We start from the raw sequence: 17,924 nt of genomic DNA on the forward strand, positions 1-17,924 counted from the left end.
AGTACAAGCTTTCATGATGTCAGCTTTACCAGGTGAATCAGACAGGAAACACGACCAGAAGCTAATTCTACTTTATTGTAAAGCTACATGAGCCGTGGTGGCACAGTAGTTAGAATGCAGTACTGCAGGCTACTTCTGCTGACTGCCTGTAATTTGGCAGTTCGAATCTCACCAGGCTCAAGGTTGACTCAGCCTTCCATCCTTCCAAGGTGGTAAAATGAGGACCCAAATTGTTGGGGCCAATACACTGACTCTATAAACCGCTTAAGAGGGGGCTGTAAAGCACCATGAAGCGGTATATAAGTCTAAGTGCTACTGCTATTGCTACATTAGCAGTGTCTTCTCCTTTATAGACCAAGAAACTAAAGAGGGTCCCTCCTAAGCCTCTTGTCCTGCCACTATCCAGTTGCAGGCTATGCTGTCTCTTATCTGACTATCCCTTAGGCACCATCTCTTCATCCTGTCTCCCATGAACTTTCTCGAATACATTATACATTAAGTCCTGTTCAACACTGTTTTTATTTAAATTTTAAGTCTCTAGATGTTTTCTATTTTCTGTGCAAAGTATGGCAGTACTGAAACTGATTAACTGAAGCCATTGATTTCTGAACGGGGCAGATTCTACTTCAAAAATTATGTCCTGTCTTACTAGACAGACCAGTATATTGACAGTAAAGTCCTTCCCACCATCTTCTGGACAACAAAGGATAAGGAGCGTGGCTGGGGCTTTAATTTGCAGAAGGATGCAGTTTTGAAAATTGTGCAAAGCTACTTAGAACTCAAATATATCTCTTAAATTTGCATACAGGTGCATTAAAGTGCTATTTTTTCTTTAGTGTAGCTTTGGTTTGAATCATCGTATGTACAGTGTTTGTGGCTAAATCAAATTAATTTTATCACATAAAATTGTTATTTGGATTTCCAAATGTTCCAAAATATGCTTAAGTACTATTTAATTAAAGTAACTATTTTTTCTAAGCACTTTAAGTACTACAATTGCAAAACTGACAAAAAATGAATGGTTTTATAAATTACTATAGACTCATTGTCCAGGATCTAAACAGGCCTTCTCAATCATCCTCTCCTTACTACCATATTGTAAGGCACTTTTGAAAGTAAGTCCACAAGATAGTTTCACTGAAATACGAAAAAATATGGTTGAAATGAAAAGAAGTCAAATTGGACTCCTGAATCTTGAAGCATACCTATAAGAGTTCTTCAGATCCCTGCCTACTATAAAATATGTGTTGACTGTAGATTTTCAAAATAATGTTTATACAAACTAAATATTTTATATTTAAAATATAAAATGAAGAGAGATAAATATATTCAATACTTGCTATCTTTTAGGATGTTTTCATATTTAGGGCACGTATTACCAAAGGAAATCAAGAAAACTAAACTCAATTTCCCACATTACTGGCTTCATTCTCCTTAAGTATTTCACAAAATCTAGGGACAAAGCTAAAGTAACTGTTGTAAACGTGACGATTTTCACATTCTATTGGAAGTTATGCAAGGAATGCTCTCTGAAGATACCTCAAGTCTAGGTGGTTTTTCAGGAGGCATCTAAAATATCAAGAAGTATATGAACATATTCAACAGCCGTAGGTAAAGTTTTAGATGCCAGCTTTTCAAATGTATATTTATTTTTATAAAGAGAAACATGGATTCTAATAATTAAAACCTATTTTGTCAATTATGAACAAACAATTCAGTCTTTTTTTTAAGCCAAATGCCATGATTTTTTTCTCTCTCCCAATACATAAAGCATCTGATGATGTCAGCTGCTCTAATGTATGCATTCTGGTGCCCCCAGCAAGCAGGTGTAATTGACCAAACAATATGACTCTCCATCTGTAGTTTCAAGTCTGTTGTCCAAACCAGGGGCTTTGTCTTATTGCTCTTTGAATATGATAAGGAAAGAAGCCAAGAACAAGCGATGATTTTATTCAATGATCTGTTCTAAAAGCTCACTATTTTATCTGAGAAGGAAAAATAATGGAAAGGTTAGGAAAAAAGGGGGAATTGTTAAAAAAATAAGCAAGTTTAGTGGTTGTGAGTAAATTTAGATGTTTTTGTAACAAAAGAATCAAAGGAGTACATTATAATACTTGCTACAATTTTCTCTTGGGTTTTTTCTCTTTTACCAACCTCTTCACATTTCCTCAATTTAAAAAAAAAGCCTATTTTTTTTCTTCGCAAGAAGTATAGATTTGCTGTCTTTATCTCTCACTTTTCCAAAGCTTGTCTCCCTTTTCTACCTTCCATTCAAATAGAAAGTGTTCCTTCATAAAGACAGATTGGAAATTAGTTGATTGTATCACATCATAGTTAATTATAACACATCAATCTTGTCCTTTACAAACACATGCTAAGTCAGCTAGAGCAGGTGTACTTGTTCAGTCTACCTGAAATAAGATTTTTTAACCTAGTATCTGCCAACAGATATTACAATTCTGAATAGACTCCAAATGTATTTCCATATATAATTCATTTAGAGAATTTTGATAAGCTCATCATAAATTATTTTGAGCACTCTGCCTGCTAAGAATATCCCTGAGGGCTTCTCCCAAGACTTTTGGAGGCTGGATGTAACTCAGGAATTTCACCTTGTAGTCTCTAATCCACAGAGTGGGGTGATGTTATTGTTTAGCCATTTTTACATACATGAAACATTTAAATAGTTAAACATTGAATTTCAGCTACCATTGGATGAAGGAGGCTGGGCAATCTACAAACATTTTTATCCATTTTCTGAGTTATTTTAAAATTTGTTAGCAACACTAAGAGTACTTGTAGTTTAATTTATCTATTTTTTTCATTGTTTGACAAAAATCAGCAGGAATAACATTAATTCTTCAGCAATCTACTGCTAAAATGTGATGGCATAATCTTCCACAGTTCCCCAAAAGGGGCTTTGGAGGCTGTATTCCTCCCCATAGATTGTCCAGCCTTGCTCTATTCAATACAGTTGTAAAGTTGTAACTGGGCTAAGAAAGGGAGATAAGCACTGCCCCCTAGAGTTGGACAGAAGTGGACAAGGGAAACCTTTATCTTTACTTTTTCTACTCAAGCACAAAAAATATCCTGTTAAAAATTAATAATACTGGCAGAGTTATGAGTTGTAGACATGTAGGTGTATTGTTTTAACTAACTGTAACATGGTTTTCATATGCAAGACATTATTTCAATTTACACATCTTATGTATTTTTAACATTCCTCTGCCAGAATCCTGCCAGATTCAAGAACTCTTTCTCTCACTCTTTTAATACAGAATCAATTCTAAATGAGGGAAAAAATCCAAGCCTTTGAAACTCTTTACTATTCTAATTTATCTTCAAGTCAATTTCAAAAATTAAAAAATAATAATACACCTATTCAGAGGATTTTGAAAATTAATTTACAATTGAGACCAGAGGTTTTTCTTTGGAGGGGACTGATAGATAAAGGGTTTGGAAAAAAGTGGTGGAACTTTATTTTTATACACAATAACTGCAATGAGATTACATCCACTAAGGAAAAATTTGGCATTACCCACAATGAGGAATGGTTGGTAAAGATGATGGAATATGCCGAGATGGCCAAATTGACTTCCTTGATCAGACAAAAGACAATTATCTATGTTTATAGCTGACCTGGAAACTCTTATAGATTTTTTGCATGAAACAGAAAAAATTAATTTATGATTTATGGGTTTGATGATTAGACAGGATAGATTATAGAAAGAAGAGAGTTATGTTGTAACCATAAAGTAAAAGGAAACTCTATAAATCTACTTATAACTGTCGGAAAGAAGATTGGAAGGTACTTCCTTGTTTTTTACTTTTTGTGCTTTTAGCTTTCCTTTTGATTTAAACATCTATGGAGATTCTTAGTAATCCAGGTCATAGTTGTCTCAAAGGTGCTTTTTTTTTCCTTTCAAAAGGCAACTGGGTTGTTTTTTGCTTAAGGAAGAAGACTAAAATGCTTCACTTCTTATTCAAGAAGCTTCATTACTTATAACATTCTCTTTGATTTCTTTTTTTCCTTCCCCCCTTACTTTGTTAGTTTATATTAGTTTTTAACTTCATTTAAAAAAAATATATCTTTGAATAAAATTATGCAACACAGCAGAAGACCATCACAGAACAATTACAATTTTAATGGCCTAATTTTACTTTTGAGAGAATCTGTACACATTTTCTAATTCAAATCACATTGTGTTATTGTTCTCCCAAATCCCAATGAAAAGGAAATGTTTGCAAGTATACTTGTTACTTACATTTCCCATGTATTCTGAAAGCAGATCTTGCAAGGCTTGTCGCACTGCATTACACTCGGCCACTATGCGTTCCCGTCGGTCATCACGTGTGCAGGATGAATCAGCCATTAGGGCTGCACCACTAATGATGCTCTCCAAGCGCTCTTCTAAGGATGGCCTAAAACGCTCTTCACTGAAGTTCAAGGGATCTACAATAATTTGTTTCTGTTAAGAAGAAATGGTTTACAACTTTTAATAAAGTGACATGCTGCTCTTTTGATGAAGACCTTTTAAAATTATTATAAAATATGTCTGTTTAACCAGGGCAACATTCAGATCAATATACTACCCAGAATTAACCCAGTGTAATACTGGCTAAAGCTAAAGCTCAGTTTATAGAGATCTATGTCGACAGTTGGGTTTTAGTTAATTTCTTACCTTCAAGTATTATTTTTTTAAAAAACTATACAACAAAACATTTATATGAACTTAAGACTGCATTAATGACTTTCTCTGATATTATCAGAGAATTGACTTCGGTTTTGTGGTTTGTCAGTTTTCCAACTTACGCTGTATACTGTTATTCCTTAATGATAAAGTAATATTCATTAACCAGGTTTATTATTTTTTAAAAATCAGCAACTTTTTATTCTTCTTAAAAATTCTCCTGGGTGCTAAGGTTTCTTTGATTTGGTATCAGCAGCTCCAAATATTTTAATTACACTAATTATGCCATCATCTTTTATCTGTTGATCTTTTTAATGAATCAACGTCAGTTATGCCATTTCACTGCAAGAATGAAACACTGCTCAGTAAAATCTCATATGGCAGTATTTTTTGTATATTCTATAGTATGTTACATATCTGAGAGTGAATTTATTTTGTCCATACTTTGGACAATGTAGCTAGAAGTGACCTATTGAAATATTAAAAGGGAATTTTAAGAGACTGTGTTAATTAATTTGTTGTACCAGCTGCAGCTCCTCAGATTCTATCTTCTATATAACTATCAAAATATACAGTAGCCTTGACTGATTCCAAGTGGTCAATCTGAGCTCAACTGCTCAGGGGAACAAAAAAAGAAAGCTGGGAAAGCTGGATAATGGAAGATCAATTTAGCTGGGAAAAGTACCTTGCAGAGGCTGCAGAGAGCTGCATATGGTTGACTAGGAGAAGTGGTTCTCAACCAGTTATGAGTATCAGATGTGTCATTCAAAAATAGTTCAAGTGGAACACAAGAGTAAACTGAAACTGTCTTGAGAAAGCACAAACGGCCTTCTGGTTATTCGACAGCCTGTCTGAGTTCTGGAAAATCTGAAAGCCTAGCCCCCCAAACTGGAAGCCCATTACACTTTATGTTGACAAACTGGAAAATTGAAATTTTAAATAAATTGATACAAAACCCTGATTTTTCTATGAGAAGAACTTTTAGTGTTGTTATAAAATACAGTTACAAGCAATTTGCATTTCTAAATTGCTAGAGCTGGTTTGAGCTGGGCATTATTAAATTAAGTGTTGGTCATACCTAATTTAATCATTCCCAATTTGCATTCCTGTAAATATGTTGGATCCTGCTGTATTTTGAAAGACACTACTTTTATTAGTTTTTACAATCATGGAATAATAATCCCCCTTATGTCAAGGTTGCAAATCAGAAACTGTCAACCATACTGCTCCAGAAATATACTGCCAAAACTAATTTATGGTACAAACTTAAAACTTACATCAAAGTTATTAAGTGCATAAGCCAACTCTCCACCACCACCCTGATGCTGGACAGAATCTTCAGAAGCTGTCGCTTGGGCAGCATTAGAGATTCCTGTGACTGCCTGCTGCAACTGCTTGTAGATCAAGTCCCTATTGGCTTTATAGGCAGCTACATCTGGATGTTGGAGGCAAGCTTGAGAAGCGGTATAAAGAATAGGGATGTTTTTCTGAAGTATTCCTCTGGCTGCAGCCATCTGGTCACGATGACCAATGTCTTTCAGTTCCTGCAGAAACAGTAACATTTTATTTAGGGATAAAAGATTTTTTTGGAATTTAGTTTTTCTATCAGCAGTGACAAAATGTGAGATTCCAAGTATAAATCCCAATAGCCAATGGAGAGGGGCTGATGCAATCCCACAGCACCTGGAGAGGAATATATTGTTCATTTCTTATCTCAGTGGCCCCGAGAGATTCTTCCGCGGACCGAGGGGGCATAGTTTTGCATGCTGCCTGCATCCTATGGATGGGGCTTCATTTGTTTGCGTGGCCTGGTTGCTGGCATACCACAGTCCAGTGCCAGTCTACGGTCTGGGGATTGGAGACCCCTGCCTTATCTAACCTATCTCAATTAAGAAATGTATGGTAGCCCATATCAGGATGCATCAGGAAATTACATGATTTCTGGAACATAATAATGCTGGCAAATGAAGCCTCAAATGTCCATTTTGTAACTGAAGTTACTGTAAATTTTCCATCTGAATTGCAGAAAAAAAGTATAAGCCAAAGCTTAATGCCGTTATTTATTAGTGTGTATTAAACAGGCAGCAATGTCTCACAACAAACATCATTCTCATCTCTTTATACCAGTTTACTCATCAGTCTCTCCCATTCTAAGATACCTGCCCACATATTCACTTTTTGCTAAAAAAACCCAACAATTGGAACAAGTTATTCAACTGAATAATTATGTAATTAGTAACAGTTGCATAGATAGATTTTAACCTGTTCCATAGAGAAGAAATTGCAGATCAAGAAAAACTCTCTCTGTTCTGCTAATTTCTATGAGGGAGATATTCGGTTAAGAAGTTTGATATATAAATAAATAAACAACCCTGTTAAGGAGACTAGCAAATCTGAGTCAGCTAACTAAAGATCTTCTCCATATCCAGCCAGTTCGTTAGGACAGCAGTTAGAAACAGTTATATTGAAATATATTTTCTGAGAGTGTTTGTAGTAAATTGGAGCCACTTTGAATTTTTCCTTCTGAAAAAGAATCAAACTAAAGATAATGACACCTTACATTTCTTAGATTACATGAGCAGCATAATATAGAAAAAAAGAGCCAAGCAGCAATGTTGCAGGCAGGAGCCAATAAAATGCAGATTTCTATTGCAAAGAAACTCTTCTTTGGTAATAAAGTGGTCACAACTACTCACACAAAATTGGGTGGATTTATGCAACTTTTACGAACTTATTATGACATGACTCTTTCAGCAATATTACTTACAAGCTGTCAAAAATATATTTTATCTCCTAGTTTTTAACCCCTTTATATATAGCTGTTTTCCATCAAGGTGTAGATATAGCATTCCTCTACCCATGTGGCAGCTTTGGCTTTCTTTAAAAACAAAAGCTCCTGTAATTACATCACAATTTATACATCCTCTTTACACAATGTTCAATGTTATCATTTTGACATTCCTATTATAACTGTTTCTGTATTATAACAGTAAGATTTTATAAAAGTATATAATCCTAAAATTACTATACCTGTTGTCTCTTGCCTGCCATTATATTAAGCTTGTCTACTTCTGGTTTAAGAGCTTTATATTGTATTCCTAAATCTTGTTCAGTTCCAGCATTTCTTAGTTTTAGAATGCCTTCTTCCACCTAGAAATTGAAATCAGTTTTAAATTATTCACAATATGTATAATTTAGTATAAATTCTACAAAAGCAGTAATTTATAATGTCACTATACTTAAGCAGGAGAAATACGGTCTAACCTCAACCCCAAGCAAATCAATAAAATCAGGCACACCAGCAAAACAAGAAAAGAACTATTATGTCTGTGAATATCAGATTTCAATAAGCTATTAATGTTTTATATTGAATTTAGCAATAGCAATTTATGTTAAAAGGCCATGAACACATCAGATCCAAATTAAATTAAAGAACTGCCTGGGGTAAAGAAGTAAAACAGAATTTGTTCAACTGATGGCAAATCTGTCAACCAACATGTAACAATATAGGAATAGATCTTTTATTTTACAGAAATGTTCCATTTAGACCAGAATATTGTTTCCACAATAATCCAACATTTCTTAAAAACTCCAAAACAGGGTATAAAAGACATGCTCTTGCCCTATTAACCCACCTTCCTGCAAGTTAGAAACGATTATTCTGAATTCCTTTTATTATTATGCCATTAAAATATTGAACAATATACTCAAGACTTACAACTTTAAGTTGTACAAGTAGTCTGTAGACATCCGCCATATCAGCCAAAATGAGCAGCCGGGTAACTGCTGACAAGAGGGCCCGAGCTGCTCTCACCATATTTCCTCGTTTCACAGAAGAACAGGGGTCATCAGCAAATTCTCCAGAAGCACTCTTCATCAAGTCTCCTATATATACAGAAAGTAGCTGTAAGGCTTTAGCTTTTATGACAGTTAGGAAAGTTTACCCAATTCAGCCAAAAACGGCATGGATATTTCTCATTAAAACATCTATCGCTATAATTTTCATCACATTCTCTTCCAAAATAATTTACTTTTGGCACTTAGGCAAGTATTGCAAGATTAAGGATTTGCTGCTTATATAGAATTCACTGGTCTTAATAGAATGTGCAAATATTCAACTGAAGCTGGAAGGAAGAGCAAACTGTGTTACTGGCTTTTTAAAAAAGCCACATCTTCGTCTGATTGTACTCAGCAATATCATGCAAGCCCAGGAAAAAGCATGGCTTCATTATGGAAACACTGACCTTGGTCTCTATGCAGGATTTCAAATACCTTTCAAGTTCAAATACTGTACACCTTGAAGCCTGGTCAAGTTACAAAATGGGAATAATGTAAAATATTGACAGTTATTACTAAATAATATTCAAATTTTGGCCTGTGCAAATCTTGAACAAGGTGACTTGGAATACATTTACAGAGCACTGCTTTTTGAACTATTAAAACACACTATCTTTTTAGAAATGTAGTTGGAGACTGCTCCTGGTTTTGTTGACATACACGTGGATAAACAGCTATTTTGCTTTGCTGGGAAAAATGAAGCAAAATTGCATGCACGTTAATGTGAAGACACCTGGGAGATTTTTGAAGCAGCTGCACAAGCCTAGAAAATGATGTGCCTCTTTTAATTATGCAAAAAAGGTGTTCTGTATGTGCCACTGTGGGTTCTCAAACATCTTGTTTTAAATGGTTTTCATAGCCCCATTAAAATTATAGCTTTTTGTCAGATGATAGCAAGCTCTATTAACATTTTAAAATTGGGGTGGTGGTGGGTGGGGAAGAAAATATTGTTTTGGATTTTTTCAGTAGCAGAAGATATCAATACAATCACTTGTTAAAGACAATTTAAGATCATCCAATTTTATGCCAAGCTTTTTTGAAGTAAAAAACAACAAAATCCTCTTGGGGTAATAATGCAACCATTTTCAATTCTACAGAAAAATGTTGTTGAAGCTCTACTTTCATAGACATCAGTCAATAAAGACAAATTTTCATTCCATAAATTTAATGGCTGACTCAAGGTCATTCAACAGAGAAGTTCAACCCTTCTCACAGGACTACTGTGAGATTAAGTTGAGAGTGGAATAACTATATACATTTCTTTGAGGCCCTATATAATGGTATACATAAATACAGTAAAATTACATAAAACATGCTGACACATATTAAAAGCTGAGCTTATCCCCAAACTGGTATTTAAATATATGCACATACCAACAGGCAAACTTTTTTTTTTAAATTGGCAATTCTTGTGTGCCAATTTACAAATGTGGACAATCATAAGAGTTACAACTTCATCAAAGGTATACCTTGTTTGCGAACATCTTCCACAGCTGCTACCAGTTCTTCTTTAAGAAACTGGCTCTCCTTTGCAATTTTGTCCCCCTTTTCCAAAAAGTTCTCTGTTGCTTGCTCAACTGATGCAGCTAAAACATGTGCCTTTTTAGATCGGCCTCTTTTTTTGTTGGATGGACCTTTGTTGCTAGTATTGACCAATGTTGTGACCTGAAAACAGCATAATATGATCCATTTTTCAGTTGAAAAGCTTTAACTATTTAATATGGCAGAAATTCCCCATGAATGCAATTCCAACTAAATTTTTTCATTGCTTGGACAAGATAACTCAAGTATTACACTCTATATTTAAGTAAACAAAGCTTCAGCTAAAGGGTTTTTTTTGGGGAGAACTCAGATTAAAAATCTGGAAACATTCAAAACATTTATACATCCTAGCTGAGTTTCATATATCTATAAAATCACAAATGTGTGAAATTTTGGGGGGAATACTTGTGAAACCTTCAATCAAGGATTACCAGTAATTATTAAGTAGAACCTATAGCATTCTAAAACATGAAATGAGAAATAGAAGCTATACAAAAATGTGGTTTAGAAGTAACTTTATTTCTTTTATATCTTCATACCGATTCTTGTACTGTTTAATTCTCAATTATTCCTATTGTCTTACTATTCAGTTTAATTGTTAATGGCATGTCAACGCCTATCTTTTAGCATTAAATCTATGACACATTACATGACCTATTGTCAGGGTCAAAGAATCAGGACCACTCGTAGAGTTGCATAATGGATTTATTCAAACCTATATAAAATTAATGGTCAGCACTAAATTGGTGCTAGGTAAGGGTTAATAGAACTCATGGGGATGGGGCTGCACTTGGATCTCTGTGGCAATGCAAGGACTCTTCATGGATAACATGTTTGATTCTGCCCGCCATGCCCGCTCTTCTCCTACAGTTATTGTGACATGTTTAGAAGGACTCCTGACATTATTTGGCCTGGGCTAATGAGTTAAATTTAAACACCGATTTCAAATTTTCTCTCTTAAAATATAATTTCAGACATTGTTAGTTCAGGTTCACATGCGCTGCTCCACCTTTGTGGTATTTCTGGTTTTAAGTAAATTTAATGATTAGCCATTTCAAAATTTTCTGGTTCAGAAATTATAATTTGATTTAGGGTTAATATTAGGTGTAAAATTAGGTATGGTCATCTTTTGACACCTGGATTCTATTAGGAATTACTCAGTTTGACAGAAATATAAAAACAACTATACTACCATAAAATACCGTAAGAGAAAGAGATGTTTTGAACAGAAAGGATAAATGTGTGTATGTAGAACTTTGCAACATAAACTTAAAAATTTATTTTAGGCCGTATTTGATTGCAATTAAATATTACTGAAATCATTTGGGCTAGTTTTGGGCCATTTAAGTTCCAATAATTTAAATGAGAAATAAGCATAGTTAATTTCCTCTTAGATTAAGGACAAAGAGGCAATCGGTCTCACTTTTTTTAATAATATGCCAGTGATTCAGCTTTAAATGTTTTTATTAAAATTTCTATTAATTCTGGGTGCTATTTTAATCTTAAATTCATTTTTAAAAGAAACACAGTAGTGAGAGTGATTTTTTTTTCTTCTCTACCAAACTTGTTTTAATATGTAGGGTTGTTAACATCATCTCCCCATCTCTAAGGCCAACTTTTCGGGATTTTCTATATTTACTTCATAAAAAATGTGATTATATTTCAGCTTTAAAGTTTTTTAAGAAAAAAATTCTTTTCTACTTTGATATGGCTTTATAAAGGCAAAAAAGAAAGCTATGAACAGAAAACATTCCAATTGCATCCTTAATGTAGACCCAACTGACTAGCAACACAGTGCAATTAATCTATCGGTTCTCCAATGTAAAACTGCAGATCCAGAACATTAATAAAAAGCAAATGATATTACCTGGGTAACAAGAGGTTCAAGCAATCTTTCAACTGCCAATGTCCTTATTTCTAGGCTTTTGGGATCCCATTTGAAATTAACATTTCCTGTATTAATGGTAGTCATTTCTGGAAAAGAAAAGTATTAAATCATTTCAATTCTCTATACAACACTAATGTCTATGCAGCAAATTCACTGTAATCAATGTAGGTTACTTAAAACTAAATTCAGACTAAACTCGGACCCAAAATAGAGCCATTTACATGTATCATTAGAGTTCTTCTGAACAGCCAATCAAATTGAGATTTAGATTAGTAATTGGAATTTCTTTCTTGACCTTTTATCCCAGGGAGCAAACTTTTTGAATGCCACCATGCAATCTTGCACAATGCACCAAACATAAAATTAACTGAAAATAACTCGCGATCATATGGTTAAATTTGGTTATTTAAGAAAATTAATTTTGATGTTGATATAACTAGGATTTTGTATGCCATCCTGGAACTCTTGCTTTAGATTAAGCTTTAAAAAAGGAACCTAGTTTTATCCCATATTTTTCTTATCTTTCCCTTCCTATAGTTTACTCTTTAAAAAGAGAATATCCCACCAGTTAAATGACTTATAAAAGGAATGATTCTAACTGTAGAGTGGAAGGACTAGATACATTGTCCATTCCAACCATTCCATGAGTTTGGAATTAAAAAACAGAATAGCATTATTCTAGCTGCATCTTTATATTCTGCTGGCATAATGCTATATACAGTATACTACATTACTACCCCCCCACACCTTATAGGGTTACTGTTGCAGGGGAAATAGGAAGTGGGAGCATTGTGTACTCCATATTAAGTTATACCAAACAAAGGCAAATACTAATTTAGTACTAACCAGACTCCCTTGGACTTTCATAAAAATGCTAAGATTCAATGACTGTAGTTGTAGCCAATCTTGGTCTATTCACTTTTTATAACAGCTGTTTCCATCTAACAAAACTACAAGAGGAGTACATGGTGAAGACACCTGTGTTCCCTCTAATCACAGGTCTGAAAATTTATTCAAATGTAAGGTATTTTGCATACCTCAAGGAAGTTATCAATGTTGAGTCTTCTTACTAACACCCTCTTCTAAACATTTACTTTACTATCACATAAAATGGGAACATGTTATCTATTTACATTCAGAACCAATTTGGGGGGATCTAGAGGCAATTCTATAGAAAATGTCATCATTTAAATATACCCTATTATCTTGCTCTGCAACCTATGACCATAACTGAGCTCAGAATTTGCAATAAGTTGCTGCTGTTAAGCAAGGCACCCATGTGATCACTTTGCATAATGACGAAAATCCCATCTCTCCTTTTGTGGTCATTAAGTGGAGCATGGGATGCCTGAGAGGGTGGGAGAGGTCCTGGGAGGCCTCGTGCAAGCCTAGGTCTGCACTGGAGCACCATCCCAGCTCATACATGGCCTGAGCTGGTCCTCCCACATCCCAAAGCATTCCTTGCATAGCTTCTCACTCTGCTTGGTCCCACAGCCTTGGGCCTCCTCCCCACTGCATCATGCCTTCGTCCACTTATCTCTTCGAAAGATCATCTTTCCAAAACAGCACCCAGACCAGAGGTTCCCAATCTTTTTCGCCCGCGGCTCCCCCGGAAATCCGACCTGCAACTGCGCATGCGCACCAGACGCGCCCGCGGCTCCCCCGGAAATCCGACCTGCAACTGCGCATGCGCACCAGACGCCCCAGAAATGGCGCATCAGCGCCGGACCCAGCGGGCGCAGATATTCCGCGGCGCCCCCATGACGATAGCGCGGCTCCCTGGGGAGCCGCGGCTCACAGTTTGGGAATCACTGACCCAGACAATGCAATGCATGGCCTTCCTGCAAAGGCCGACTTTCATCATTCTGGGAGATCACAAGAATGTTGCCCACTTCCACAATGGAAGGCCGTGCATCCCATTGTATGGATGCTCTTTTGGAAAAGCAATCTTTGGAAAAGGTAAGTGAAGCAAGGTGTGACGGGGGGGGGGGGGGGAGGCCCAAGGTTGTGGGACCCAGTGGGGTGGGAAGCATCCCCAAGGCCTCTGGGAAATAAGTCCAAGGAACCCACCTAGGGAGGATGAAGAGGGAAAGATAAACAAGTGGGGTAATTGCAATATCTCTTAGGTCAGTCGTAAGAGCCTGAATTGTGATCATTTAATTATGAAGGTTTTGCAATAATTGCAACCTTGGAAACGTGTTGTAATTTCAAATGGCTGCTGAATGAATAGTCATAAGTCAAGGACTACTTGTATAGGATTGTACAAAATCTAAATTTAAAATACTCCATTTGAACACAAAATGCTGTATTTTGATGCAAAATAGCTTAGGTAAGTATGAAATGGTTTCTCAAGCATTCTAGAAATCTTTTGTCTGTGAAACAAGAGACATACTTGAAACACAGCTTTTTGAAATGCGGAAAACACTTTCAGAATGCCGAAAACTGCATTTTGCCAAAAGTACCAATTCATCCTTGAACTAGGTCATTTTCAAGTTCAGTATTTTTGCACATCTCTATTGCTTTCCACATAATGATCCAACTGTAGATCTCATCAGACCTTGCAATTAGAAACTTGCAAAGTAAAATCAGAAGAGAGACTTCTAAACAAAACTTGATTATTGCAATGTGTTCAAGTGTAAGATGGACAATCATAAAATAGCACAGTCAAATCAATTTCATTCTAGAATGACATTATCTTAATAACTAAAATCCACCAAGAATCTTGAAAACATAACATGGAGACAGGTAGGTAACCTTAATATCTCCATAGGGTTTAAGTTGAAGAAATACTATGTTTTTTAAAAGTGCAATTAAATTTGAATTTGAATATATGTAATTCAAAAATGAAAGCCAGTTTGGTGTAGTGATTAAGCATCAGGCCAGAAATCAACGAGACACTGAGATTTAGTCCCTTTTTCAATATCAGGCCAGCTGGGTGCACGCAGCCACCAGGAGTCAAAATTGATTCCCCCCCCCCCCAAAGTAGCTGCAACTTTGCAATAATTTTATTTCGATTATAATCAAAGTATAATTTAGTTGATTTCAGCAAAATTTCTAAATGGTAAAGATTTCCTCAATGCACAGCAAAGCCAAACCATTCAACTGGGGTGGGGGAATCAATTCTAAGTTTCCAGTCACACTATTTAATATATTTAGGATCAGGAAAATTTTCCATGAAGATGGGTGCAATATGAAAATTGACCACATTCCTCAACCCAACAGGATGAATGAACTCTGTTTGCAAACTACTCAAGATACATACACTGCTGCTTTTTGTCAAGCCAAAGTCATAATATAGTTACACATTTTAAGCACAACTGAATTTTTCTTTTGACTTTCTCACCATTCTTGAAAACTCAGCGATTCTGTATCACACTGAGTCTTCCAATACAACTGGTTGATCTCATTCCTTGGAAACCTTTTAAAGTTCCCTATTTTCTTTTTGCATTGCTGTCCTCAATGGCTGTTCTGCTCTTTGTTTCACCTCACCTCTTCCACACCATTCTTTCTCTTTCATTTCCTATAACTTCTCATTCAGCCCACCTTGAATCAGGCAGATTGTTCGTGGTAGATTTTGTAGTTTAATTTAAATACATGAAAATATACCAGCAAACCTGTACTTCATAGATTTCAATGAAACATGTCTGTGACATCTGTCTAAAATGTATGCAATTGTTGAGCAGAAATAGCAATACAGTGATATCATTAGTCCATTCAAAAACTTTACCCTTGTTTTTTTTTCCTGGCACTTCCACTCTAGATACAGCAAAAGATACTGTAGTAGTTTTGGCAAGCAGCCTAGATGACAATTAAATGACTGCATCATTAATGAAAGTACTATACTATACTTGTCTGGCAGATTATATAATAGCCATTAATCCTCCTATCCAGAGAACTTTTGATTACACAACACATACTCCACAGAGACTTAGTTTGGGGCAAACAATAATCAATAAATGGAACACGGTTTCTTTAATACTGTTTTATTTTGAGCACTCACATTAAACTAACACTGGATGAACCAATTAGTGAATGGTTCCACAGTCACACGGTAATGGGAAAAGGATGTGTTACTCCTGCAAGAAAGTGTATCTATAGGAAGATTCTGTATCTAGACTTTATTTAATGATTTTTGTCCGATTATGATAGCACTTTCATTACTTGGTTTTCCCATTTACTCTGTTGTAAATATTGAAAATCTCGGATTACTTTTGAAAGAAGATAAGTTACCAAGTTGGTGTTAGCTCTACTAACGTCTAAAGGAAGTTATCCTAAATATTATATGAAAACTTGGAAATATGTAAGAATTTCAGTGGCATTTAGTGACAATTTAATATTATGGACACATATCAAAACTAGCTACAGTATATTCAGAAATTCTTTCTCAATGCTGTAATAGAAAGTTAGTAAGAACCCATCTCAATACAAGTCAAGAGAAATTGGTGTGATATATTATGTTACTTTCTACTTGAAGCACACATTGCTGTAGCATATTTAGAATGGCACCTTCTGGTATAATTATTGCAGTAAGCATCTCTCTAGAATTTTGTGCCAAGTCTTTTATCTTACAACACCTAAGCATACTCTTAAGAAAACCTCCTATGAAAATGCAGTATGAGTCCTTATCTCTGACAAAGAATATCCTGCAACTTAAAGGGAGAATTGTTTCCATATCCGAAAGGAATCAATCACAGAAGAAGGGGGACATGTATGAAAAAGTGCTGTTTGCTCATAAATCAATCTTTATACAAATATAAAAAATTTATGCATACACACAACTCAAAATGGTGCCCAAGGCAAATGGGATATCTATGAACATTTCCTTTGAATCTTCTGGCTTCTACAACTTTAAAGCTCTTCAGATTTTTAATTTTAAATGGGGAGTTGGCATGTTACAAAGCAAAGTGACAACTTTAAACACTGTCATTATTTCACAAAAAATATTGTGTGGCCCACAAACAATATTGGAAAATAAAAACAGTGCACATCTACGGCTTAATGGTAAATGTACCCATTTCCCCACAAAACCATTGGGGAAAGGGTAAAGAACATGCCAGAACACTATAATTATTTTCCCTTTATTAATTGGGATCTCAGTAACTTTTCATATCTTCATTGCAATCATTTTGTGAAGCCGTAAGCTTCTTATAGAAGACTTATATCACCCACAATATACTCCCAAATTTCAAAGTTCATTATTTGTTTAAGAAATGGAAACAAAGCCCCAAAGGGATTTTAAAGTGGGGGTTTAAAGTTATTCTTGCTTTAGAGTCATGAAAGTAGTATATAGGTTAAAAAGAAGGCTTTTGCTATTTTCTTAACTAACCTTTCTGAAGCAACTGCACAAATATGGATTGAAGAGATACTATCAAACTCTCTACACAACCCCTTTTAAACACAAGGTTAATCAAGAAGACATCCCCCAATGCTAGAAAAAATATGCCAGCCTTAAAATTTATGGAAATTTATTAATACTTACAATTATTTTATACGATTTGGTATCCCCAACTCCTAACAATTCTGAGTGTCTCACAATTATAAATGATGAAGGGACCTTGATTGAGATATTCAAGGTGTGTTGCCTATGAAAAAAGGTTCTGAAACCTTTTTCGGTCCAGAACAAGTAATTCAGGCAACCACTTCCAGAATTCATTGACAAATAAGGGGGAGAAGATAAACAATCAGACTTGCAAAATTCCGTTATTGTAATCAATCTCAAGATACTCCACAACAAACTACCAATATCCAATAACCAACAGAAAGTCCCCATTCCAAGGCCTTGGAGAATACCAAGATCTATTTGGGTCCCTGGTAAAGGCTGGGAGCCATCTGGGTGTTATGGGGTAATCTCTTTCCACAAGGCAGGCACATTGAGAGATATTGCTTAATCAAAGGAACCTGGAATCTGTCAGCTCAAATCAGCTGAGAACACAACAAAGGACATAAGAGATCCCTTAAATGACCAT

At 35.4% G+C, this 17,924-nt stretch overlaps 1 protein-coding gene across 1 annotated transcript in view; it reads right to left on the bottom strand.

The window, feature by feature from the left end:
• CTNNA1 (catenin alpha 1) overlaps positions 1–17,924 on the bottom strand; it is an 81,458-nt gene that overhangs the window by 59,960 nt on the left and 3,574 nt on the right. The window contains exons 2-7 of the mRNA XM_058180272.1: positions 11,938–12,044; positions 9,998–10,193; positions 8,410–8,576; positions 7,722–7,841; positions 5,969–6,235; positions 4,266–4,469 (exon numbers count right to left, since the gene is read on the bottom strand). Of these exons, the coding sequence (XP_058036255.1) occupies positions 4,266–4,469; positions 5,969–6,235; positions 7,722–7,841; positions 8,410–8,576; positions 9,998–10,193; positions 11,938–12,042 (1,059 nt within the window). The 5' untranslated portion in view covers positions 12,043–12,044. The remainder of the gene's footprint in view (positions 1–4,265; positions 4,470–5,968; positions 6,236–7,721; positions 7,842–8,409; positions 8,577–9,997; positions 10,194–11,937; positions 12,045–17,924) is intronic.

Source organism: Ahaetulla prasina, chromosome 1 (genome assembly GCF_028640845.1).
Source record: "Ahaetulla prasina isolate Xishuangbanna chromosome 1, ASM2864084v1, whole genome shotgun sequence".
In the NCBI taxonomy this organism is placed as follows: Eukaryota; Metazoa; Chordata; class Lepidosauria; order Squamata; family Colubridae; genus Ahaetulla; species Ahaetulla prasina.